We start from the raw sequence: 26,447 nt of genomic DNA, 5'->3' as shown, positions 1-26,447 counted from the left end.
TAGCTCTAAAAATAGATAACTGATAACTTTGATGTTACAAATGTGAGTGTAAAATTAGAAGAACATCCAAAGGTTGTTACTACAAAAAAAAATAATGTGCTGACCTTTTGAGTACCATTGTTTGTGGTTGGTTGGGATTGTTTTAACGTAATAACAATTGATGACACCATTGTAAAAAGGTGTGCACTCATAAAAACACAATGCAAAGGAACCATGTAAATTGTCAACAATAAACAATACACCATGAGTCAGAACTAAGTAACAATATATACCCGAATATAAGACGGCCATAGTTTTTAAGGCATAATATTTTTCTTATTATACTTATTTTTAACAGATTTTTTTTTTTTTCATGTCACTGGTGTGTGTGATGTTAAGAAAAGCTCTGACTCCTTTGGGCGCCACTTGTTGGTTTTGCATGTATACATTTAATTTCTTAATGCCAGATATAAGACAGAACCTTTTTTCTAGATTTTTTAATTTTTTTTCTGGAACCAACTTCATCTTATACTTGTGTCAATACGGGATTTGACTTTCAGGTCGAGAAGCGGCCAGTGGCAGAATGTGGCGATCACATGGATTGCCAGTCTTGTCTTTCTGCTAATGACCCGTACTGTGGCTGGTGTGTCCTGGAGGGACGGTAAGTCTGCGTATATGCTTGGAAGAATTGGGCTTCTCTTTTGATTTCCTGGTATTTCTTGTGTACTTACTGTGCAACTTTTGCTTTGGTGCTTCAGGTGTGGCCAGCGCTGGGAGTGCCGGCGAGGGTCAGAGAAGGGTCAGTGGCTGTGGAGTTTCAATCAGACGCAGCAGTGCCTCAGCATCCAGCATCTTAGCATGTACAACATCAGCCGTGGGGAGAAAACTGATGTAATGTTGACTGGGGGCGAGGGTGTTACACATACTACATATACACAATATACATGCAAATATATCAGCATTTTGGAATTAAGGTTCAGGTTGTCTTTCTCTTTCGCATAGATCACGGTGTCAGTGGATGGACTTCCTAGTTTGGGAGATGAAGAGGCTTACTCGTGCTTCTTTCATGACACGGAGACTCCTGCTGTGTTTACAAACACTGGTGTGGTATGTCCCACCCCTGATGCCAGCAGTTTGCCCCCCATTGAATATGGAGATGGTGAGCTACAGGCACTTTTGATGGTTTCTAACATAAAAAGTGTCGCCATAACCATAACACATAATGCAAGATATGTTTAACCAATTCTAATAAATAATTATTTCTTATGCAGAGTTTGTCATGGTGATTTTGTCCCTACGTTTCCTCAACGTGACCGTCGCAGAGACAGAGTTCACCTTGTATGACTGCAGCCTGGTACAGGAACTCTCTGGACGACGGCCGTGAGTGTACACGCCCACACACAGCATATTCGATGCATCATGTGCTATCCTGCCCGAGTGAAACAGTTTTTATTGAACAATAAGCTGTTATTACACTGTGGTTTGCAAGCTTGAGTAATAGTTTATAACATATATGGGCATGTCAACTTATCTTTTTTTTTTTTTTTACCAGGTGCCAAGGGTGTGTAAGCAGTCGCTGGGGGTGTAACTGGTGCATTCATGAGCATGTCTGCACACACAGACACACCTGCAGCCGAGGAGTCACTATTTACAACCAAAATGTGAGTCAAAAGGTTTTCCATTGTTGCATTTTTTATTACAATATGTCTTCTTAAGGAACATACAATGCAAACCTAGTGATTGTCTAAAGAGTGACGAAATTATTTGTACAGAGTGAGAAACAAGTGAGTGGCAAGATAATTGTGTCTTGCATAGACAGGTGGAGGAGTCCACCATTGAGTGGATTCCAAAAAGTAGTTCCAGTGAGTCTCATACCATTGATAACAATGGCGCTCATGCTACATTGACACTTGACATGTTGCCAGGTGTTTGAACAATAATCCATTTTCACTGGATAGTGACTCTATTCCGCTATATAAGTTGTACACCGGCTACTCTAATGCACATCCAAGTTTAATTTCCAGTATTTTTTTTCTTTAAATTTGGCTTGTACTCACTTTTGTCAGAAACCGTACTTGCATCAAACCATACATATGTTTGTCTTTTGGCTTTGCTTGTGTACATTTTCCATTTCCAGTCTTGCTTTATCGTTATTATTTGTATCTTAAGTCTGCTTATTTATCCTAATTTTTGTCCTTCCTTGCCTTTTTTTTCTGTTTCTTCCTTGCTTGTTCATTTGCGCTTCTTCATTGACAAGTTCAAACCGCCGACACCCACCTTCCCACCACCCACCAGAAAACAGACCACTTTATCCCCGACTGTGACAACTGCTACTACAACAACAGTAACAGCAACACAGCCGCCATCCACCATTCCTCCTGCTGCCACCACAGTGACCCCCACCGCTCTATACAGCGAGTCCACATCACACCTTCCGCAGGACATGACTCCCACCTTCACGGGGACGACCAGCCTGCACACGGATTTCAGCGTCACAGACCGGTCCCCTTCTCTGACCACAACTTCTCGTTTTTTAGAGGATGAGACTGTTGATTGGTTGCTCGAAAGTGCTGACAACACACCTTATACTACATCACCAAGTGGCCCAATAGACTCCGAAGCAGAGCCCTCTGGGTCTTCTTCTGGTGTAAGCTCAACCACATCCAGTGAAGTTGTTACACTAACTGAAGTAGCAAACAGTGATTCCTCTGAGGGGATCCTTGTGGTGGGCTCTGAGGAAAGTGACGGCTCTCTATGGATGAAGGAGTGGCCCGAGGTGGAGGCAGACGGGAAGTCACTCCATCACGAAAACCTCACCTTTACACAATCACCAGACACTGTTATTAAACCCAACACTGAAGCAAATTACCAAGGAGATTCCTCTGTTGGTTCTTACTTGATGGTGAGTTCAGAATCTGCAGTTTTTATATCTAATACTCAGCTGCTGCATCTTAACCTAACATTATAATGCAGTGGAACCTGCTTAAGTCAGTCTGGCTTAGTCCTGGTCCTGATATTATCATATTATTATTATTATTATTGATTTATCTAAACTGTACAGACAAAACGTGTCCTGTCATGGAAGATGGTAGCGTTAGAAAAATAAATTGAAAGCTCCACACTCAAATCCACACATTACATTTTTAGATTATTTTACCCAAACTCATTGCATTGATTACATGCATTACTTGTTTTGTGTAAGTGTATATCGTTGTGGGGGGGTGGATGTAATTTTAACGCCATCAATGTCATTGTCCACAACCTACATTCGATTTTCCTGAATCCACCATTGTTGCTATTTTGCCTTTTTTTTAAGTAATGACTTTCAGCAGGCTTCTGATTGGCTTTAAAATTACTAGTGTATTTGTAGACATGCATGACCTAATATTGACATATATTTCAGGACTGTCCCTGTGTGGAGAAAGTCGAGGAGTCGTCCCTCCTTCCTGTCAATGTTGAGAGGAAAATCACGCTAGTGGGAAGACACCTCCACCTGTTTCAGGTAATTTAACCATTCTCATAAGTTAATTATTTATAAATATCTCTTTATTATTAATATGGCAATTGTTTAATTTCATTTGAACATGCATCAGATTACAATTGAGTGCATCACATAATCAGTTCACAGTTCCACATGTCCAAAAGGAGTAGGAAGAAGCAAAGCTTATTAAATCCTACCCCTCCGTCTGGTACTTTTACAATCAGTAACTGTTACATTTGTTCACTTCCTGCTTTCCTAATATAGCTTAAGTATTTTTATTTTTTTATTTTTTGTCACATACCGAAGTATGAGGTGATATGACCATCCAATGACATAATGGGTACCATAGTAAGTGTCAATATAGTGATATATATAGCACATCATGACTGGTTCAAGACTCTTCATCCTTGTATTTAGCAAACATCAACTGCTTGTATTGTTTCTTGAATTGGCTCATGCACAACAATGAGTTTTTTTTTATATACCACGTCTGTGCATGCCTTAAAGAGTTAATACTTCTTTAACATGCATTTAGGATAAGCATCTGGATTACGAGTGTGTGCTGGACATTGAGAATCGATCAGTGGTGGTTGAAGCAATTGTGGAGCCAGATGACAAGCAGCAGTCGGTCTTCTTGATCACGTGCAAATCATACCAGGTCAGAACGTTGTCACTTTTTCCTGTGGTCAAAACACATAACAAGCGACCCAAATGTCACTAAAATATTGACGTTATGTCTGCAAAAATCAGTAACCTGAACTTAACACCTAATCAACCTGTTAAATTTTCAAGGAAAAAAAAACAGATTGTGGCTGGAATACATTAAAACTAGCTTAAATTTCTACCGTTTCAGTTTGCTTATTCTGTCCTGATGGAGGAATATCCAGCTGTGATCAATGTGAGGAGGAAAGATAACTTCCCCATCGACAGCGCTGATGATCTTTTTGGTTAGCACATACACAGGAAGTACTCTTGACCTTTTTATGTTACTATTTTATTTCCTTTCTATGTTCTCTTTTTCCTTTGCTTCAGTGACTCTGTTCAACTGTGCCGTGGGGAGGGCCGACTGCAGTCGGTGTCGTACCGCCGACCCCAAGTACGGCTGTGTGTGGTGCAGCGGTCCTTCCGACTCCCATTGTGTCTACCACCAGTCTTGCACTGATGATGTGAAGCACACCTGTCCTGCGCCTGTCATTCACTTTGTAAGGATCTTTTGTCACAATACAAAATACATTGCTCGAAATTAAATTATATATGTTGAATCGCCGAAGAACTGGAGTCTGAGGCGGAGTGTCGAATTTGGGAGAAAACTTTATTTTTCTTGCAAACATTAATTTGCACTTTTTGCTACGTGAGACATGAAAGCCCCGTCTCTCAACCACAACAGGAAGCGGAAAAACCCCAGTTTCTTGCGCCCACCCCTCCGGGTGGCAACCCCTCCCCTATCGATCGCTCCGAGGTGAATTATGTCCCGGTAACCTACCACTACACAAGCCCCCCCCAGAATTCACCCATAGTCAAAATCGTCCGTGCGTGCGGGGACAACCGCACGGCCCCGCCGTGTGCGCACTGCTTGCGGCAGGGGAGAAGGGTGTGGGTCGGCATGCCTGGCCCGGCAGGGGGCGCCTTGCCGTGGAGCGGGGGCCTACCCCGGCGAGGGGACTCCGCCAGTGTCAGGGGTCATCAGCGAAGCGCCGAAGAACTGGAGTCTGAGGCAGCGGAAAACCCCCCCGTCTCTTGCGCCCACCCTTCCGGGTGGCAACCCATCGCCTATCGATCGTTCCGGGGTGAATTATATCCCGGTAACCTACCACTACACAAGCCCCCCCAGAATTCACCCATAGTCAAAATCGTCCGTGTGCGCACTGCTTACGGCAGGGGAGAAGGGTGGGGTGAAGGGGACGGCATGCCTGGCCCGGCAGGGGCGCCTTGCTAGGTAGCGGGGGCCTACCCTGGCGAGGGGACTCCGCCAGTGTCAGGGGTCACCAGTGAAGCACCGAAGAACTGGAGTTTGAGGCGGAGTGTCGAATTTGGGAGAAAACTTTATTTTTCTTGCAAACATTAACTTGCACTCTTTGCTACGTGAGACATGAAAGCCCCGTCTCTCAACCACAACAGGAAGCGGAAAAATCCGTGTGGCAACCCCTCCCCTATCGATTGTTCCGGGGTGAATTATGTCCCGGTAACCTACCACTACAACGTATACATTATATAGTGTATATAGGACACGCTAGGACTGACTGATTTTCTATAAATCATCATCTCACATAACTATTTCTTGCATTTTGTCTTGTGTTGCAGTTGGATCCTGTGTCGGGACCCACAGAGGGAGGCACCCTGGTAACGATTTCAGGCTCCAATCTCGGCCAGAGGGCTGAAGACATCCAGAACTCTGTCACAGTTGCCGGGGTTCCTTGCAATGTCATAAACAGCAGATATGAAGTATCCTCAAGGTAAGTACGCCAAAATATGAGTTATTGTACAGAAGCTTGCTTTCTACACAAGTGTATTGTGTAGGATTGTGTGTGAGACGGCGAGGAGCGACGGAGAAACAAGCGGTCAGGCTTCAGTCCGAGTGAGGGGAGGAGGTCTTGGACGGTCAGATCAGACTTTCAGCTTTCAGGTAAATACAAAAACAGCAGTTAAACTGGACTGAAAGAATCTTTACAGGCTGTGAAACAGCCCTTCAGCAGATATATTTATATTTTGCCTGGTGTATTTTTAGCATTGTTTCTGTTTCATTACCAGGATCCCACACTGAGCGGCATCTCTCCCCAGAGAGGACCCAAGGCGGGGGGCTCATCCGTCACCATCAAAGGTCGTAGCCTCAAGACGGGCCACCCAAGTGACGTCAATGTCCTCATCGGAGGAGTTCCATGTATGGTGTAAGTGTTACACCACCACCTTTTTTATCAAATAACGTTTATTTCATATTTAATTACAGCTCTTATGATGTGTACTGTCTTTGTTCAGGCTCAACATCGATGAGGATCAGATTTGCTGCCAGACCAGAGGCAGCAACAGGACTGGAAGACATGGTATCACTGTGCGGTTTGGAGGGGCGGAACGCCACCTACAGGGTGTAGTGTATCATTACACCCCCAACCCAAACATCACATGGGCTGCACCGTCCAGAAGCTTTCTTAGGTGACTTTAAAATGTCTTTCTTTTTTATTAAACAATATGATTTATGCATTATTATTGGAAATATCTAATTTGCAGACAATAAAAATGCATGTTATATTGTATTAATACATTATATTACGTAATACAAACATTATATAGTAAAAAAAATATTAATCAACCCAAACATCACATGGGCTGCACCGTCCAGAAGCTTTCTTAGGTGACTTTAAAATGTCTTTCTTTTTTATTAATCAATATGATTTATGCATTATTATTATTATTTTTTTATTGGAAATATCTAATATTTCAGGCAATAAAAATGCATTTTTTAGTATATTTGTATTCAGTTATGTTATATTGTATTAATGCATTATATTACGTAATACAAACATTATATAGTAAAAAAATATTAATTATAAATATAATTCATATATGTACATATATATATGTACATGTATGTGTGTATACAGTATATAATGTGTGTGTGTGTGTGTGTATCTTTCTGCAGCGGAGGCAGAATCATCCGAGTGTCTGGCCAAAACCTGGATGTGGTCCAAGAGCCAAAGATGCGGGTTACCCTCAGCCCGCCTGATTCTCTACCTCCCAGGAGGAGGCGGAGCACCAATCAGGGGACTGAAGCACAAGACAAACAGAAGCCACTGACGCGACGACGGAGGATCGTCCCAGACGTGGACTGCTCTCACGGTGCACTATGCCATGTCAAGCAGGTCTGTTTTTAGTAAAGAGAGAAATTATGTTCTTGTGTGTGTGTTTGTGTGGTACAAATTAACATTCCTTGCATCCTTACTCCAGTACGAGACTCGCTGCACAGTCAACAGCTCCTCCCTCATCTTGTGTCCAACGCCAGCCGTGGGTCCGGATGCCAGGAGAGCCAGGGTCAAAGTTCATTTCTTGCTGGACAGTCTCCATTTTGACTTTAACATTGTGGGCAGTGAAACTTTCAGCTATGAACCCAACCCCAAACTGTACATGCTCAACCAGGATGACCCCAACAAACCGTACCACCACAAACCTGGCAGCATCATCTCTGTTGAGGTGGGCACAGACCATGGCCTTTATGCAGGGACTATGGACTATTACATATACTGTATTACACCAGCATGTATGTGCACTACTGATCATTTTCCTTTTAGAAATCACTAGTTCTTAGGATCAGCAATTTCAGTTAAATATATCATATAGCAGACAAACACAGTGATAGATTAGGTGAAATGAAGTTTCAAGATTAAGGACCTATTATGCTCATTTTTCGACCCTTGGTATTGAGTTGTGGTCTCTTATTGAACATCTTCTTAACATTCATTCAATATCATTACCACCAGTGTATGAATGGCATATTGCAGCGCCTCTGTGACTCTTGACAGCAGCCAATTTTAAGCTAACAAACTTTTAATGAGCTTGTGGGAAATTGCAGGAAGTTATTACTCATAAGTCTGACTCACTGTCATCTTACAAATAACGCTAAACTCATCAAACAGCAACTTAACAGTCACACTGAAAAGGTATACCTAAAAAATTTACAAAATTTAAAACATATACAAATATAATTTTTTTTTTTAGTTTTTCCATGAGGCTGACGTCATTGCAGTGCCCCAATGAATGCAATGCATGCATTTTCAGCCTTACAACATATATAATGATTGTAAACAATACAGTTGGCTACTTTGGGAACCTATCCTTCGCAATAAACGATGGAACACTGTAGTTATGAAGGAAAGGAGATGTCATAAGATTAGAACGTATGGCTGTATAAACCGCAGAGTTCAAAGTGTAAGAAAAAGGGAGGAATTTACCGTACTTAGGACCAGCAATTTCAGTTAAATATATAATATATAGCAGACAAACACAATGACAGATGAGGTGAAATGAAGTTTCAAGGGAAGGGACCTATTATGCAAATTTTTCGACCCTTTGTATGGAGTTGTGGTCTCCTATAGAGCAGCTACACACAATAACCCGCACAGAAAATTGTTTATATTTTGCAAAATCTGCACCTTTTTCAGCAGTATTTCCTTGATCGTGCTGTTTTAATTTATTTGTATCTACAAGTTATCCACTGTCTTTAGTAAAATTTTAAATCTTTAAACTGTGTATGTTATGTTAATGATGTGTGTTGACATGTGATGTCGGATGGGTGACCAAACAAAGTGCAAAATACAGTTAATATTTATATTAATGAACCATTTGTACCATCTAGGGAGAGAACCTGGACCTGGCCATCTACAAACACGAGGTGGAGGCCCGAATTGGGGAAGGCATATGTTCCGTGAAAACCCTGACCCACAATCATTTGTACTGTGAACCACCAACCAAGCAGCCATCAGTGGCAGCCAGCCACAAAAAGGATGTTATGGACAGCCTGCCTGAGTTCACGGTGAGTTTGATATTTTTGTGAATTACTTAGAAATGAAAGAAATCAGAGGTCGGGGTTCTGTTGTACATCTAGACTTGTACCATGGTCTTGGATGTATCAATCTGTATTTGAATATGGTGCATTTGTTCCAAATATTGTTTCTGTTTATTCCAGGTGAAAATGGGCAACTTGAACTTCTCCCTGGGTAGAGTTCAGTATGACAGCCAAGCACTGTCCATATTCCCCTTGGAGGCTCAGGTGGGAGTTGGGGTGGGGGCCTCCATAGTGGCTCTCATTGTGCTCATCATAGTCCTCATTTACAGGTAACTACTACGTACATGCATGGAGAAGTACTACGGACTCATTATGTGGTGTTGTTGGTTATCAGGAGGAAAAGCAAACAGGCCATGAGGGACTATAAGAAGGTACAGATTCAGCTGGAGAATCTGGAGACCAGTGTGCGAGACCGCTGCAAGAAGGAGTTCACAGGTTCTAATTCATAACATTCATTCAATATTATTACCACCAGTGTATAAATGGCATATAGCAGCGCCTCTGTGACTCAAGTCTGACTCACCGTGTCAACTTACAAATAACACTATTATAATAATAACATAATATTATTATTATTATTATTATTATTATTATTATTATTGATAACACTAAACTCACCAAACAGCAACTCAACAGTCACACTGAATAGGTATACCTAATAAATATACAAAACATGTACCAATATCATTTTTTGTTAGTTTTCCCATAATGCTGAGGGAGGCTGACGTCATTGCAGTCCCCCAATGAATGCAATGCATATATTTTTCAGCCTTACATCATATATGATGATTGTAAACAATACAGTTGGCTACTTTGGGAACCTATCCTCCGCAATAAACGATGGAACACTGTAGTTCTGAAGTAAAGGAGATGTCATAAGATTACAATGTATCGCTGTATATACTTTGACTGGTTTTGTTTTTTTTGTCTTTTCTTCCTTTCAGATCTGATGACAGAGATGATGGACATGTCCAGTGACTTGGTGGGCTCAGGTATTCCCTTCCTGGACTACAGGGCCTATGCCGAGCGCATTTTTTTCCCAGGCCACCAGGAGTCACCACTGAGACGGGATCTGGACGTACCGGAAAGCCGCAGGCAGACTGTGGAGCAAGGCCTGGTTCAGCTGTCTAATCTGCTTAACAGTAAACTGTTTCTCACCAAGGTTAGCCGTCACTGTTATACATTTGTCTTTCTTCTTTGAGTAGTTTTTCCTCGTCCCTTCTTCATACTCTTGTTCATCTTGCAGTTTATTCACACTCTGGAGGCCCAGCAGACATTTTCCCCGAGAGACAGGGCCTATGTAGCATCACTGCTGACTGTGGCCTTGCATGGTAAACTGGAGTACTTCACGGATATACTGAAGACGTTGCTCAATGATCTGGTGGAGCAGTATGTGGCAAAGAACCCCAAACTGATGCTTAGAAGGTCAGAAAGACAGCAAAATTACCATGTATTTCCATGTAAGTGCTGTGATTTGCTTATTTTAGTGTACTACCTTTTTTTCCCCAGAACTGAATCAGTGGTTGAGAAGCTTTTGACAAACTGGATGTCAATTTGTCTTTTCAACTTCTTGCGGGTAGGTTTGTAGTTTGTCTTTTTACACTCACTGAAGGACATTGATTTACCTAAAGCGCAAAAAGGGCAGTTATTTTCCAAAATGTGAAAACTCACTCAGTATGACAACACAATATAACACCTATGGAGGATAAATACACTGGAGGTTCTCAGACTGTTTGGGCCACCTTCTCTTTGAGCAGGAACTGATGTCTTCTCAGACAGTGGTTTTCAAACTGGGGGCTTTCAAAGCCAGCTACTGCCATGTTATGGAGTTAATAACATCATTGGCCATATCTGTAGGACCCCAATGTTTATTTACATTTGTAAACCACACACCCACAGACTGTGTGCTTAATTGGAACATATTGCAATATAATTTACTCTCTATATTAATTCCTTTCCAGGAATCAGCAGGAGAGTCCTTCTACATGCTGTTCCGGGCAATAAAGCACCAGGTGGATAAGGGACCTGTGGATGCCGTTTCAGGAAAAGCCAAGTACACTTTAAACGACAACCGTCTGCTACGAGAGGACGTAGAGTACCGTAGCCTGGTTAGATCACACACTGTATAAATAATACAAAAAAATACTGTACACTGGCCGTGTTGTCATGACGATAGCAATTTTGTCTGTGCAGACCCTAAATGTTGTGATGCCCGCCGCCATTGGAGGCACCTCCACCCACACGATGCCCGCCAAAGTGCTAGATTGTGACACCATCACTCAGGTCAAGGAGAAACTCTTGGACCAAACTTGGAAAGCAACGTCCATCACCCGGAGGCCGCATGCTGACTCCTTACACCTTGGTAAGTCTCTAATAAAATTTTCTGTCTGTTTTTCTTGTTTTAGGAATGAAATTGTAATTTTGGCGCTGTCTATATATTTCAACAACGTTTAGATTTGCAGATACCGTATGCAGTAATAAAGCATTATTATTATTATTAATACTAAACTCACCAACAGCAACTTAACAGTAACACTGAAAAGGTATACCTAATAAATATACAAAACATGTACCAATAGCATTTTTCCCAAGTTTTCCCATAATGTGGAGGGAGGCTGACGTCATTGCAGTGCCCCAATGAATGCAATGCATACATTTTTCAGCCTTACATCATATAAGATGATTGTAAACTATACAGTGGGCTCATTCATTTTCTACCGCTTATCCTCATGAGGGTTGCAGGGGTGCTGGAGCCTATCCCAGCTGTCTTCGGGCAAGAGGCGTGGTACACCCTGGACTGGTGGCCAGCCAATCACAGTGCACATATAGACAAACAACCATTCACACTCACATTGATACCTATGGACTATTTGGAGTCGCCAATTAACCTAGCATGTTTTTGGAATGTGGGAGGAAACCGGAGTACTTGGAGAAAACCCACGCATGCATGGGGAGAACATACAAACTCCACACAGAGATGGCGGAGCTATTATTATTATTATTATTATTAATAAAAATAATAGCAGGTATGTTCTATATATAGATAATATAAATGTGTATACATTGCCTAGGATACAACTATAGACAATACAGGCACCTATTGCAGCATGTGGAGAAATGGCTGTCAAAAACACTTCATCGTCATCATCATTTTCCAACCCAGAGTGGCGCTCAGGTGTGGCTGGTCACCTGATCCTGTCAGATGAGGACCTGACCTCAGTGGTGCATGGCTCCTGGAAACGTCTCAATACGTTACAGCACTATAAGGTCAGTGTCATCTGTAACTAAACACGAGGAAGCTGATTTTTGCTTTTATGCATCTCAAATGTAATAATAATCGTTTCTTTTGTGGTTTAGGTCCCAGATGGGTCAACGGTTGCTCTTGTCCCAAGAAACACAAAAAATCACCTCCATGACAGCCATGATTACATGCCTGGAGAGAGTAAGTTGCTGAAAGCTATAGTAGTGAGTTTAAATTACCAGATGAGGTCGCTGTTTGACTGTGTACTGAACCAATGTATGTTATTATTGTAGTTGGTGCCAAGCCATCACCATTTAGTTTTGGAGTTAACTTTGCACATTATGTAAGTAAACTACAGAAAATAACAACAAATAAGCACTAATAGTGGGTGTATTGTTTTGTTTTCCCACATCAGAGACTCCTATGCTGGATGATGGCGAGGAAGGAGGCATTAAGTTGTGGCATCTGGTGAAAGCGAGCGAGGAGTTGGAGCTGCCCAAACACAGGAGGGGCAGTGTGAGGGAGAAGGGTGGGGAGAGAGCCAAGGCAATCCCTGAAATCTATCTTACTCGACTTCTTTCCATGAAGGTAATCCAACATTTGTCACACATTGCATGGTGGTCATGTTCTGTCAATAGCCACGTTTACATGAGGAGTTTTTCTCTTTCCGAATGACCTTTTCGAAAGCAATGGTATACATGGAAAGGAATATTCCAATCGTGCACCGCTATAATCACCCAGAATAGTCAATGGGGCATACGCAGTAAAGCGTAAACACCAACATCACGTGATACCGACTTCCTTGAGTTTTTCTTTCATTCCAGAATGGAATTGGAATATTTGGACCCATGTAAACGTGGCTAATGGTGTGGATTGCATAAGAAAGTGGAAAGGAAAATGTAGTTAGTAATTTATTAAGTACATTATACAAACTTGACACTGTGAATGTTGGACAAGTACAAAATTTTGAGGCAACCAGTATCACATAGCAGATGCAGGTTCTCATTAGGTTTTTACTCCTTTGACAGGGCACACTGCAGAAGTTTGTGGATGATTTGTTCACGGCCATCCTCAGCACCAGCCGTCCCGTCCCTCTGGCTGTCAAATACTTTTTTGACTTGTTGGATGAGCAGGCCCTGCAGCACAACATCACTGACCCAGAGACCATCCACATATGGAAAACAAATAGGTGACTGGCTTGCTATGCAGTCATACTTACGTGCAATTCAAACCAATAAACACTTTGGGTGGTGAAAATGTAAAGGATAGTAACTCTAGAAGATAATTTATACTTCTCTTTTGGGATATAGTACCATATTGTACTTAATTTACTACACAATATATACAAAAATATTTCTGTGTGAACGACTATGTAATGTAATCTATTTGCATCACCAAACAGCCTACCGCTTCGATTTTGGATCAACATCTTGAAGAATCCACAGTTCATCTTTAACGTGCAGACATCAGACCATGTGGATGCTGTGCTCTTCGTCATTGCTCAGACCTTTATGGATTCCTGCACCATCGCTGACCATAAACTGGGACGGGTGAGCTAATCAAACTTTCTTCACTATTAGATCTGTTAACTATTTGTGTTTTATTTATGACTAACAACATTTAAATATACTATAACATATCTCCACTCAAACAGTGTGGTCATCATCTTTATTCGATTCATTCATTCATTTTCTACCGCTTATCCTCAAGAGGGTCACGGGGGTGCTGGAGCCTATCCCAGCTATGACACTAAACTCACCAAACAGCAACTTAACAGTAACACTGAAAAGGTATACCTAATAAATATACAAAACATGTACCAATAACAGTTTTCCCATAATGTGGAGGGAGGCTGACGTCATTACAGTGCCCCAATGAATGCAATGCATACATTTTTCAGCCTTACATCATATATGTTGATTGTAAACTATACAGTTGGCTACAGTTGCAGTTTTCTACCGCTTATCCTCACGAGGGTCCCAGCTGTCTTCGGGCGAGAGGCGGGGTACACCCTGGACTGGTGGCCAGCCAATCACAGGGCACATATAGACAAACAACCATTCACACTCACATTCATACCTATGGACAATTTGGAGTGGCCAATTAACCTAGCATGTTTTTGGAATGTGGGAGGAAACTGGAGTACCCGGAGAAAACCCACGCATACACTGGGAGAACATGCAAACTCCACACAGAGATGCCTGAGGGTGTGATTGAACTCGGGTCTCCTAGCTATGAGGTCTGCGCGCTAACCACTCGTGTGCCGTGCAGCCATCTTTATTCAATTTGTGGTAATTTGTCATTCTGAATGAAACAGTTCTCCATCATTCATCTCATCTATTTTCTATGCCGCTTATCCTCACGAGGGTCGCAGGTACGCTGGAGCCTATCCCAGACTCATTCCAAGTTATCACAAATTCTTGATTGCAGTTGTTGCCCAACCAGACTTTGTTGCCATATGTTGATCGCCTGATGGCCGATTGATCGGAGCATCCCTAATTTTTTCCAATTTATCTTCCTTACACAGGACTCCCCCATCAACAAGTTGTTGTACGCCAGAGACATCCCACGCTACAAACAGATGGTGGAAAGGTAGGAAATGTTACAGGCAGTCGAGGAGGAGATGGGATGGAGGCCCGGGACAATCTGTTAGAGGCAGACGTTGTGTTTGTAGACAAATTGTCTGCGAGGCTTCCATGCATGGATGCTCTCGAAGCAGACTGCTCATGACTGCACAGGACACTGGTGATGACTTAAAGCTTCATTAGATAGCAAACAGCTTTACTGTCTGCTTTAAAAACCTTGTTATCGTTACAAAGGTGCTCTAGAAGACACTTATAATAATAATAATAATTTGATTTGTGATAGTGTTTAGCCTAGCAGAGAAAGCCCTGACTGTATACCACTGACAGAATATAATACTATATATATCCTCTCTCCTCAGGTACTATGCAGACATCCGTCAGACCATCTCAGCCAGTGACCAGGAGATGAACTCGGCTCTGGCGGAGCTCTCCCGTGTACGTTACCTGCCTGTCTTGCCATGTTACAAGATGTTTTTCTTACATAGAATCACCATGAATAATTCATGCAAAATTTCCTTTTGAGGTGGATGCAAGAGTTGAAGATGAATTATGAATTGAAACCAATCCACTTCTTTCAGTCCCCTGATGGCTCTTCTCACCCTTTTTTCATACACAGAACTATGCCGGGGAGGTCAACTTCTTGGTGGCTTTGCATGAGCTGTACAAGTACATCAACAAGTACTACGATCAAGTGAGTGTCATTGAATGTAATTGTTTTAATTATGTCTAAAGTATCTCTTGCAACGCAAAGACAGGATTTAGACATTTTATTTCCCATAATGCTGAGGGAGGCTGACGTCATTGCAGTGCCCGAATTAATATAATATACGTATATAATATGTTTATAATATATATATATATATATATATATATATATATATATATATATATATATATATATATATATATATATATATATATATATATATATATATAATATGTATTATAATATGATTAAAAGAATGGTTCAAAAGAGTATACATTTGCATCACAAAAATGCCTCCTCAAAAAAATCTGACCCCACAAAACACCAATATTTATCTCCCACTGTATCCCTGCTTACGGTTGCCTGCCCATTCATGTGTACGTATGGGAGTACAACGCTAGTATCGCTAGTAAACATGTAAGCGTCTTTGTCACTTACACAAACATGGGCAAACAGCAGACAAAAAAAATTGTAGAGCACACCCACTCCGCTGTAATTAATCACACTCCCAAGTACTTCCGGACTACTGCCGAACTCCACTTTCTAATTTTGTGGGTATAGGAGTTGATAATAAAAGAATAGTTTGGCACATATTATACGTGCATGTTCACAGAAAGACTCCTGTGTGAAATGCCGTTGACGGATAAAAATATAGCTTGCCTCATAGAAAGATACCTAGCTCTCAATTTCGCTACAAAGACTCAACAAGATGCTCGTTTGCCGTGTGCATTTTTTACCTGAGGACTGGAGGACATATTTGTGCTGGAAGACACAGCTATCCCAATGAGAACGACGATCGTGTTGTTGACAGAACTAGCATGACTGTATATCAAAACATGCAACATTGTTAGAGGTTTGTTTTTTGTTTATTTAAGAGGGCTTCATAGGTGTCAAAATAGGTGTATTCCAATGACCGCAATGTAAGCTAGCTCAAATTAACTTGTTTTCTTGTGCTATGATGCACAGAATAGGGAGCGTTTCACATTGTGAATGCTGGGCATAATAAAAAAAAATAATAATAATTACTTTTTAAATAGCAAAATTAAAAACATTAAACACATACTAGCATTGAATTGAATGGAGAGCCATGAAGAACGTGTCAGACCTCAGGGCGGAGCCCGTTATGTGATTTGGCTTGGTCGATTATTTATTTTATTTTCAAATAATCATTTCCACCCGCCATCAGATCATCACCGCCCTGGAGGAAGACTGCACAGCCCAGAAGATGCAGCTTGGCTACAGGCTGCAACAGATTGCTGCTGCTGTAGAAAACAAAGTGACTGACCTATGACCCTACATACATCCCCATACATTTTTCCCTTTTGCCACAAAGACTTTGACTTGAACACAGTCCAACTTTATATTCAAAAATATGAAAAAGAAGCATTGTGGCGCACAAACAAGACACTCCATGTTGTCAAAAGGAAACCGTAAGGACGAATGTTTGGTATTTCTTGGTGGAACTTGATATAGAACCACATAGACATTCCTGCAAATGTATATAAATACATGCATCGGTCCTCAGAAGAGCAATGGTGAAGATACAATGGATGTTCTGGATGAAGAAAAGGAAGATGACATAAAAGATGACTTGAGGGACTACCGTACCCATACGGATTTTAAAGTCTTACAAGGAACTATCTCACCTTTTTTTTGCAATCTGCTTGCAGTCATTTTTACTCAAATGCAGACCCATTATATTCCTATTGGACTGCTATTGTTTCATGCAATTCATTTCAGTTTCCAATCCGTCCTATGTAAAATATGTTACACTAATTAGGCTTTTTACCTTTTGAGTGGTTAAAAACATTGAATGCATCTTTTGAAAGCTAGTCATTCATTCTTTTTTTTCAAATTTTGCCCATTTTATGTTAGAAAACATAAAGTGGCATCAGTAGTTGTCTTAAAAACAATATTTTGTATGGATTAGGAATGTGTTTATATTTGCAAACAGTGAGGTGTTACTTTTACAGAAGACATCTTTTTATTGTTGCCGTTAGCATTTAGCACAAAGCACCTGTATGCCAATGAACACTGCCTTTTAACGCAGTTTTGTTCACTCCAACTGGAGCCCAATGAGACAAATGTGGTTTAAACATTGGAGAAAAACAGCTTTAGTTTATTTAGTTGAATTTGATGATGTCGTTTTATGTTAGTTTGATGAAGGTACCTTTTTGTTCGTTAGCTTTTACAAATGTAATTTATTTTTTATTTATTTAATTGCTTATGTCGGCAAGACAATGTTGATTTAGTGTCCCCTTTCGAAGTCATCTGGTACTTATTTTTCTTTTTAAGAAAAAACAATTCACTCATTATTTTTTTACGTTGAGTTGTTTTAAGATATGAAGTATTTACTGTGACTTAAAGTCAAATTCACTGTTTTTTTTGTGCGTGGTATTTCTTAATACAATTGCAAGCGCTCACCTTGTAAATACAACCTTTTAGTGTTGCCTGTAGTTTGGATGCAAACTTGCTTTCTTTAACTGTTGTGACTGTGGATTCCAGTAGCTACACACGTTCCTAAATAATCCTGAGTCTATTGTGACGCAATAAAGTGCTCCCAGTTAAAACAAAGATTGGAATTATTATAAGGATAAAAAATGTCATTCACAAGTAACACCACTAGGGGCAGCAATTCCGCTATTCCTATGAAGGTAAGTGTTAGCTAGCACATTAGCTATGTTTTGCTAACAAAATATAAGTTAAGATGTCAACAATACACAATAAGTAACATTAATTCTTTAAATTGCTTACCATGTTGACAATCTTTAATGTGTTTACAACTACCAAATGCTTTTATGTGTCTGTATTTGAAACTAACCAGCCAACAAGACAGATTAGCTTGTGTGTATGTCTTAAATTAGCACCTCGTTTTAAAATAAATTCAGGTCAAATTTCTGTCTATGATAGACAACTCTGGTAGAGGGTCATACTAAAATTGTGTGTGTCTCTGTATTAGCATTGCTAGCACTGAAAGAGTGAATTGTACATCATTTAAGAGTTAGTTGGCCACTGATATATGTATAATACAAATTAAGACATTGTTTTGTTTAGTTGCCATTTTTGTTGTCTGCTTTAATTTATTCCACCCACAGCCCGCCTCCAGGTACGCCCACTCCACTGTGATTGGTCACGCTCCCAAGGGCTCCCGAGGACTTCCCGGCAGCTGCCAAACCCTACTTTATAATTTTGTTGGTATAGGAGTTGATAATAAATGTGGTGGGAAAAGGCCATTAGCAACTCCGGACATCGGTGACGTTGTAATTTGCGTGCATGCAGGTACGTAACGCTAAACTTTGGCATCGTTTAAGATGGGAATATAACATTTACCGCTTATCCTCGCTAGGATCGCAAATCAGCCAATCACACACTCACATTTATACCTATGGACAATTTGGAGTCGCCAATTAACCTAGCATGTTTTTGTCAAGTGGGAGGAAACCCATGCATTCATGGGGAGAACATGCTAACTTTTTATTGCTATTAGTAAGGATGATTACATGAAAAAATACAAATTTGACAAATTTGAAAGAGTTTGGAAACATATATTTTCATGGGGCTGCACGGTGTTAGCACGCAGACCTCACAGCTAGGAGACCAGGGTTCAATTCCACCCTCGGCCATCTCTGTGTGGAGTTTGCATGTTCTTCCCGTGCATGTGTGGGTTTTCTCCGGGTACTCCGGTTTCCTCCCACATTCCAAAAACATGCTAGGTTAATTAGCGACTCCAAATTGTCCATAGGTATGAATGTGAGTGTGAATGGTTGTTTGTCTATATGTGCCCTGTGATTGGCTGGCCACCAGTCCAGGGTGTACACTGCCTCTCGTCCTGAAGACAGCTGGGATAGGCTCCAGCACCCCTTGCGACCCTCGTGAGGATAAGCGGTAGAAAATGAATGAATGATACATTTTCATGCACATGCAAGAATTTAGTTCTGATCTCAGTTAGCATGGAAATAAGCTAGACTGATCTGACTACGGAGTGCCTGTTCTCATGCCAGCTTTAGATACCCTGCGACCCCTGTAGTAGCAAGGTCACGCTCCTTGGCAGCTGTGACTCCTCCTGCTGTTTTTAGTCACATTGAACTGACACTACTGCAACCCACAGTAGAGAGAGGGATAGAAATACATTATAGTAGTGAATGTACACCGATGGTAGACCAGCCGCTACCTACCACATATACTGTAATACTACTACATGTAGCCCTTCTAACCGTGCAAGGATATTAGTCTTTCAGCACTACATGATGGAGAGGAGTCGTCGTTCGCTTTATGCAACGCCATTGCAGCAACACAGGTGAGTGGAGGCCTTTTGTTGTACAAGATACTGTAGTGTACTTTATACCATAAAAATGTGTATTATTGGTGCTTATGCACAACTGCAGTGTCCTAAAATGCACTTTTAACAGTCTTTTGACAGATCTGCAAAAGAAGCATTAAGCATCCTGAAGATAACATGTTATGGAATGGAGATTAGCTTCTTTTAGGTTTCAGCTTATCTTACTCAGGCATCCTATCCAAAGCAGGCGCTACTTGTCAGGCTACGAGGTGTTCCAAAATGATTAACAGCTCTGTTGGAAATAGTACACCAAGTTTCCATCGCCAGTCCAATCTGTAAGAACCTTTTTATAAAAGTAGTTCATGAGACTAACTCGATCCCTGACTGCTAATATTTGACTCAGATCGTATGAAGAGGAGGCGATAATTACCTCTTTGATAAAAAAAAATATTATTTCATATTGAAAGGACTAGCTGTCAGACTTTTTGATAACTAACCCTAAGCACATTGAGGCGAATATAATAATTATTCTAAAAAAAAACAAGCATAAAACTTGATACTGATACTGCCGGTCTAGAGCGATATACGTTCTAACCAACAGGTGGCGCCAAATTACTTCTTCACAAGCCGCTCAGCGCTTTTCTTTGTTTCTCTCTCACTCTCACACTCTCACACTCTCTCTCTCTCACACACACTCTCACTCTCCCTCTCTCTCTCACATACACTCTCTCTCACACACACTCACCCTCTCTCTCTCACAGACACTCTCTCTCTCTCTCTTTCTCACACACACTCTCTCTCTCTCCCTCACAGTCTCTCTCTCTCTCTCTCACACACACTCTCTCTCTCTTTCTCACACACTCTCTCTCTCTCACACACACACACTTTCTCTCGCTCTCGCTCTCTCTCTCTCTCTCTCTTTCACACACACACACACACACACACACTCTCTCTCTCTCTCTCACACACTCTCTCTCTCTCTCTCTCTCTCACACACACTCTCTCTCTCTCTCTCACACACACACACACACACACACTCTCTCTCTCTCTCACTCTCTCACACACTCTCTCTCACACACACTCTCTCTCACTCTCTCTCTCACACACACTCTCTCTCTCTCTCTCTCTCTCTCTCACACACACACTCTCTCTCTCTCTCTCTCTCTCTCACACACTCTCTCTCACACTGTCTCTCTCTCTCTCTCTCACACACACACACACACACCAGTGCTCCAGAGGTATGCAGCCTTGTCCCCCCCCAAAAAAACTGTCTCAAAGTTTGTTAGGAAGTACTCCATGAGTATTTATGCCCATTGACGATAATGCTGATCAATAAATGAGCATCATCAATTCAAGTCAAGTTTATTTATATAGCCCATAATCACAATAGAGCCTCAAAGGACTTTACAAGCTGGCAACAATGGACCACATCCCCTGATCTGAACCCCCACCTGGGCAAGGAAAAACGTTATGTCCAGCAGTTTTTATTAGTATTTAACAAAAACAGGCCTTGACAAATATTGATTGTCTTATATTCTTTTACTTGAGCTGTGCAGTTTTCTGCTTCGTTTTGTGACTACTTGACTGTAGATCGCATTTGTCCTCATTTTTTCTCAATTTCAGACTGAATAATGCATGAAGCCTAATGATAAAATGCGGGCATAATACAGGGGAGGTGTTTCTATGAAGGTGCTGATCCAAATTAGGATTGTTTGGCCTTGGTGGAGGTCTTTTTACTCGTGTGTGTGTGTGTGTTTGTGTGTAACAGGAGTAAATGTGCTTTCCACCACAGTTCCGAGGACCTAGGATGCCTGGAGCAGCTGGAGCTCAAGGATGCTGAAGACCCAAGAGAATATTGTTACGGTATGACAGTGTTTCATATACTCACTCTACATTTATAGAGTATATTATTTATAATTTCATATTTCAGACATGGTTTCGAAGACAAAAAAGATAGTTATCTCCAATAAATGTTCATTCATCACATTTATTTTGCCTTTAATCTTCTCAGGTGGTTATCACCCAGTGCAGATAGGTGACATATTTAACAAAAGGTACAAGGTGCTCTCCAAACTCGGCTGGGGTTATTTCTCCACCGTGTGGCTCTGTGTGGACCTCAGGTATTTATTTTGAAGTATTTCACTGCCTCTTAATACACTAAATGCTACAAAAATTTCATGCTATATGCTAAATGTGAAGTGTTGGTTGCAGTTTGGGTCGGCGTGTTGCAGTGAAGGTCCTGAAGAGTGGTACTGGTTTCACTCAGGCAGGACAAGATGAACTCTCTCTCCTCAGATGTGTTCGTATTACTCTTTCTATATCTTCCATCATGTTTTTGTGTCTATTATTTAGATTCTCATGCTTTTATTTCCTTATTTAATTTACAGACAGGTAGTTCTTCCAGCAGACATCCACACAGTGAGAAGATTGTTCAGCTGCTAGATGAATTCAAGCTGGCTGGAGTCAATGGCGTTCGTGTCCTTTCAGAAAGATGTATAAAAAAAATCTGTTTTTAAATGAAACTTGTTATTATAAGGGAGAAAAAAATGGCCCTGTGAAAAAATGATTGTCCCCTCCCACTAAGACATAACATAACTGACATTAATTGAGATCTATCAGTCTGGGAAAGGTTATAAATCCGTTTCTAAAGCTTTGGGACTCTAGCAAACCACAGATAGAGCCATTATCCACAAATGGCAAAAACACGGAACAGTGGTAAACCATCCCAGGAGTCGTCGGCAAAGCAAAATTACCTCAAGAGGTCACAAAAGACTCCACACAATGTCCAAACAAATGTACTGCTTTAATCCCAGTTTTTAGTCTCGCCTATTTCTGATTAAATCACACATACTTACATATAAATTGCTGTAAGAGACTCATTGCAAGTTATTGCAAACACTTGATTGCAGTTGTTGGACCAACCATTTATTAGGTTTAGGTGGCAATCATTCATACTGTCCCATGTGTACCGTATTTTCTGGACTATAAGTCGCTCCGGAGTATAAGTCACACATAATTGCATATAAATTGCTGTAAGAGACTCATTGCAAGTTATTGCAAACGCTTGATTGCAGTTGTTGGACCAACCATTTATTAGGTTTAGGTGGCAATCACTCATACTGTCCCATGTGTACCGTATTTTCTGGACTATAAGTCGCTCCGGAGCCAAAAATGCATAATTAGGTATAAGTGTCCAGTGTTGTAACATAAACAGTTTTTTTCATTTATAAGTTGCTCTGGAGTATAAGTCGCAGGAACAGCCAACCTATAAAAAAGTGCGACTTATAGTCCGGAAAATACAGTATTTTGATTTTTTTGTTTTTTTGCCAAACGTGCAAACAACTACGAAATCACGCATGGGGGCAAACACTTTGTCACACCACTGTAAATAATCCGATGATAATGACTATCGTTAGTATACAACAATACAATACAATGTTTATTGACATTATATAGTCTATGGAATTGTGTGCTTTGCGTTCTTTCTACCTTAATGGGTGCTGGTTAGACATATGTCTTGTATTGGAGCTACTGGGACCAGACTTGAGAAGCTTGCAAATTCATTTCCGGAATCGCCGACTGTTTCAGCCTTGCGTCAAACAAATACTCACTCAGGTATGTAAATAGTGTGTTATGAATATATTATTATATTACCACAAGTACATCCATTTCATTATTGTTTTTATTCAGGTTCTGCAAGGTTTGGATTACCTTCACAACCAGTGTAAAATCATCCACACGGACATCAAGCCAGAGAACATCCTGCTGTGTTTGAACCAACATTCTCACAGTGGACCAGTGGGTAGCAGCAGTATGTCCGTGGTACCAACTGAAGATCAAGCTGAGTCTACAGGCACGTTTTTTTTATTTATTGCTACAGATGTATGTATGCTGCACAGTTAAACAAGCAATATCAATTAATTCATTGTGATAAATAGATTTGTGATTGGATTTCTTAATCGATTTTGCTTCTAGAAAAAGAAGACGGTTATACTCCTGCTACGTTAAATGAAGCTACAGTGAAGATTGCTGACCTGGGAAGTTCTTGTTGGGTGGTCAGTAGTTTGTTATTTATCTGCTACAGGGTTCATGTCATATCTAATTAACTTTTATGCCACTGTAATCATTTTTTCTTTGTTTTTTTGAGTAGTACAAACATTTCTGTGAGGCGATCCAAACTCGTCAGTACCGTTCACTGGAGGTTTTACTGGGGTCTGAGTACGGCCCGCCAGCGGACATCTGGAGTGTCGCCTGCATGGTGAGAAACCAACTGAATGTTGTCACAAGGTGTGTACACAGTCAGCTGGGATAGGCTCCAGTATATCCCAGTCACACTAATGACAATTAAACTTCATAGAAAGTGAATGAATAAATGATCTATGTTTTGTGGTTGACTATGGTCCATTATTAGTCCAAAAATATGAACAAACAAGTCATATCTAGTACCCTGGTCACGAGGCGTAAATAATTACATCAAACATTGATGAGAAATTACATTACCATTACATTACAACCTGACATGATGGAGTGAAAAAATTCTCCTCCCATTCCATGTGGAAGTGGTACATTTTTGGCTTCTTAAAAAAAATAAACATTGGACCGAAAACAACACAACCATCAGCTGGGTATACAGTAAGTAGCTATGAGTAGTATTTTATTGTATAAACTCTCAGTAATGCAATCGTCTGTGTTCACACAGGCCTTTGAGTTGCTGACTGGAGACTCTCTGTTCGACCCCAAATCAGGCACCTCCTTTTCCCTGGAGGAAGGTATGAAAAAGACTACCGATACTGAATTAAATAAGATAAAACTAAAGCTTAAAATAATATATTCTTTATATGTACATTGTTCAGATCATATAGCCCAGATCATGGAGCTGCTTGGTAAAATACCACCAACTGTACTTTTTTCTGGGAAATACTCTTCACGGTACTTCAGCCGCAAAGGTAAGTGTATGTTCCTGATTTGTGTTGTCTCAAGCAATGATTCCCAAAGTGTGGGCCATGGTGGTACTGCAGGTGGGCCAAGAGGTCATTAAAATATTATTAATTTCTGCAAATATTATTTAAAAAATATTTTTGTTGTAAAATATTTATTGCATGATTAAACAAATATTTATAGGCCTAAGTAATAACCTATTGAGTGTTATTGACCTGTCACAATATTTTAGGAACCTTATGCAGTTTATGATTGGAACGTAGCTCTCTGGTCATAATGCCAGTCTTGAATGCAGTTATGAAATGTATGAAAATTAATTAGATTAAAAGTTTGGGCTTACTTTATCACCCTGCTTTCATTTCAATCCTGAATCTTAATAATAATAACAATAATAATAATAATTATTATTATATTATTATATATTATATAAAATATTATAATATATTATATATAATATAAAATATTACAATATATTATATATTATATAATAATAATTATATATTATATAATAATAACAATTGTTATTATTAATAATAAATATAATTATTATTGTACCATAATGAAACATGTACAATAATCATATTAATAAAGTTTATTTTTATTTTTATTTTTATTTTTATTTTTATTTTTATTTTTATTTTTATTTTTATTTTTATTTTTATTTTTATTTTTATTTTTATTTTTATTTTTATTTTTATTTTTATTTTTATTTTTATTTTTATTTTTATTTTTATTTTTATTTTTATTTTTATTATTTTTTAAGTGCCCTGAGAACGCAGCATTTCGTCTATGTACTGTTTATAGAACAAAGGTGGGCCGCGGACATTTTTTAGATTTTCAAGTGGGCCCTGAGTTGGTAAAGTTTTGGAACCCCTGTTCTAAAGGAAATAAGAGATGACTTGAGGACCATAATTGTGCTTTACATTAGTAATAATGAATGTTTATCTTCCCTGAGGTGACCTCCGGCATTTCGGACCGCTACGGATCTGGAGACTCTACGACGTTCTGGTGGAGAAATACCACTTCCTCTTGGATGAAGCCTCCACTTTGTCTGACTTCCTACTGCACATGTTAGATTATTATCCAGACAGGAGAGCCACTGCCGCACAGTGTCTCCTTCACCCTTGGCTGACATCCTGAAGGTCCTAAAATGGACTGTAAAGTAACTAATGACCAAATGTTATGTTTTGTTTTCAACAAAAATCAGCTGTTATTCTTTGTGATTAAATGTACAATATGAAGACAATGTCTATGTGCTCTTCATCCTATGTAGCTGTAAGCTCGGCATGTCACCGGAGGAATTTCTCTGTAGACCTCCATTTAACCGCACTCTGTCCTAATACGACGACAATTCCTGGGCCACGAGGTGGGCTCCATCGGCCTGGCAGGAAGAAGGTGGGTCACGGTTAGAGAAGAAAGAACTATGAGAAATAAGTGCAATGACAGAATGACCCTGAGCATGACTTCATTATGTAAGTGCAATTAATGAATATGACCTGAAGTGAAGGATGTACTCACGCAAAGCAGTAAGTGCCAATGTCGTGGCAGAAACACTTGTCACAACCTCTCCTTAACAAATCTCCAGTACTTGTAGTACTTGTCCTTATAAGTGCATAGACTAGAAAAAAACAACAAATACACTTTGTGTATTATAATAGTTGGGCAGTGAGGCTTTCTTAAAGTA

General features: G+C 40.2%; 2 protein-coding genes across 5 annotated transcripts in view; both read left to right on the top strand.

The window, feature by feature from the left end:
- LOC131137212 (plexin-B1-like) overlaps positions 1–18,084 on the top strand; it is a 43,640-nt gene extending 25,556 nt beyond the window's left edge. For 2 of the 3 annotated variants that reach the window (XM_058084891.1, XM_058084890.1), the window contains exons 7-39: positions 540–640; positions 738–870; positions 982–1,138; positions 1,251–1,359; positions 1,532–1,640; positions 2,237–2,881; positions 3,383–3,481; positions 3,996–4,118; positions 4,314–4,407; positions 4,493–4,662; positions 5,762–5,913; positions 5,978–6,083; positions 6,209–6,345; positions 6,434–6,607; positions 7,095–7,314; positions 7,400–7,642; positions 8,805–8,981; positions 9,135–9,283; positions 9,349–9,449; positions 9,959–10,176; positions 10,261–10,439; positions 10,524–10,590; positions 10,976–11,122; positions 11,208–11,376; positions 12,178–12,281; positions 12,372–12,456; positions 12,671–12,843; positions 13,284–13,444; positions 13,658–13,805; positions 14,783–14,847; positions 15,200–15,275; positions 15,457–15,531; positions 16,733–18,084. In XM_058084891.1, the coding sequence (XP_057940874.1) occupies positions 540–640; positions 738–870; positions 982–1,138; positions 1,251–1,359; positions 1,532–1,640; positions 2,237–2,881; positions 3,383–3,481; positions 3,996–4,118; positions 4,314–4,407; positions 4,493–4,662; positions 5,762–5,913; positions 5,978–6,083; positions 6,209–6,345; positions 6,434–6,607; positions 7,095–7,314; positions 7,400–7,642; positions 8,805–8,981; positions 9,135–9,283; positions 9,349–9,449; positions 9,959–10,176; positions 10,261–10,439; positions 10,524–10,590; positions 10,976–11,122; positions 11,208–11,376; positions 12,178–12,281; positions 12,372–12,456; positions 12,671–12,843; positions 13,284–13,444; positions 13,658–13,805; positions 14,783–14,847; positions 15,200–15,275; positions 15,457–15,531; positions 16,733–16,837 (4,971 nt within the window). In that variant the 3' untranslated portion in view covers positions 16,838–18,084. The remainder of the gene's footprint in view (positions 1–539; positions 641–737; positions 871–981; positions 1,139–1,250; positions 1,360–1,531; positions 1,641–2,236; positions 2,882–3,382; positions 3,482–3,995; positions 4,119–4,313; positions 4,408–4,492; positions 4,663–5,761; positions 5,914–5,977; positions 6,084–6,208; positions 6,346–6,433; positions 6,608–7,094; positions 7,315–7,399; positions 7,643–8,804; positions 8,982–9,134; positions 9,284–9,348; positions 9,450–9,958; positions 10,177–10,260; positions 10,440–10,523; positions 10,591–10,975; positions 11,123–11,207; positions 11,377–12,177; positions 12,282–12,371; positions 12,457–12,670; positions 12,844–13,283; positions 13,445–13,657; positions 13,806–14,782; positions 14,848–15,199; positions 15,276–15,456; positions 15,532–16,732) is intronic. The other variant, XM_058084893.1, reaches the window with a different exon arrangement.
- Positions 18,081–25,981, top strand: si:ch211-220i18.4 (SRSF protein kinase 3). Of its 2 annotated transcripts, XM_058084895.1 has the most exons (14): positions 18,081–18,200; positions 18,642–18,825; positions 19,777–19,843; positions 21,618–21,688; positions 21,837–21,945; positions 22,037–22,124; positions 22,213–22,300; positions 23,334–23,440; positions 23,516–23,678; positions 23,801–23,880; positions 23,976–24,083; positions 24,525–24,594; positions 24,679–24,771; positions 25,719–25,981. In XM_058084895.1, the coding sequence occupies exons 1-14, from the start codon at positions 18,147–18,149 to the stop codon at positions 25,901–25,903; spliced, it is 1,467 nt and encodes a 488-aa protein (XP_057940878.1). In that variant the 5' UTR covers positions 18,081–18,146; the 3' UTR covers positions 25,904–25,981. The 2 variants fall into 2 exon arrangements, with proteins under 2 accessions (XP_057940878.1, XP_057940877.1); XM_058084894.1 differs by having other exon boundaries at positions 24,525–24,771.
- The last annotated feature ends 466 nt before the right edge of the window (positions 25,982–26,447 follow it).

Source organism: Doryrhamphus excisus, chromosome 10, assembly GCF_030265055.1.
Source record: "Doryrhamphus excisus isolate RoL2022-K1 chromosome 10, RoL_Dexc_1.0, whole genome shotgun sequence".
Classification (NCBI taxonomy): domain Eukaryota; kingdom Metazoa; phylum Chordata; class Actinopteri; order Syngnathiformes; family Syngnathidae; genus Doryrhamphus; species Doryrhamphus excisus.
This window is presented reverse-complemented; position numbering and strand designations above follow the sequence as displayed.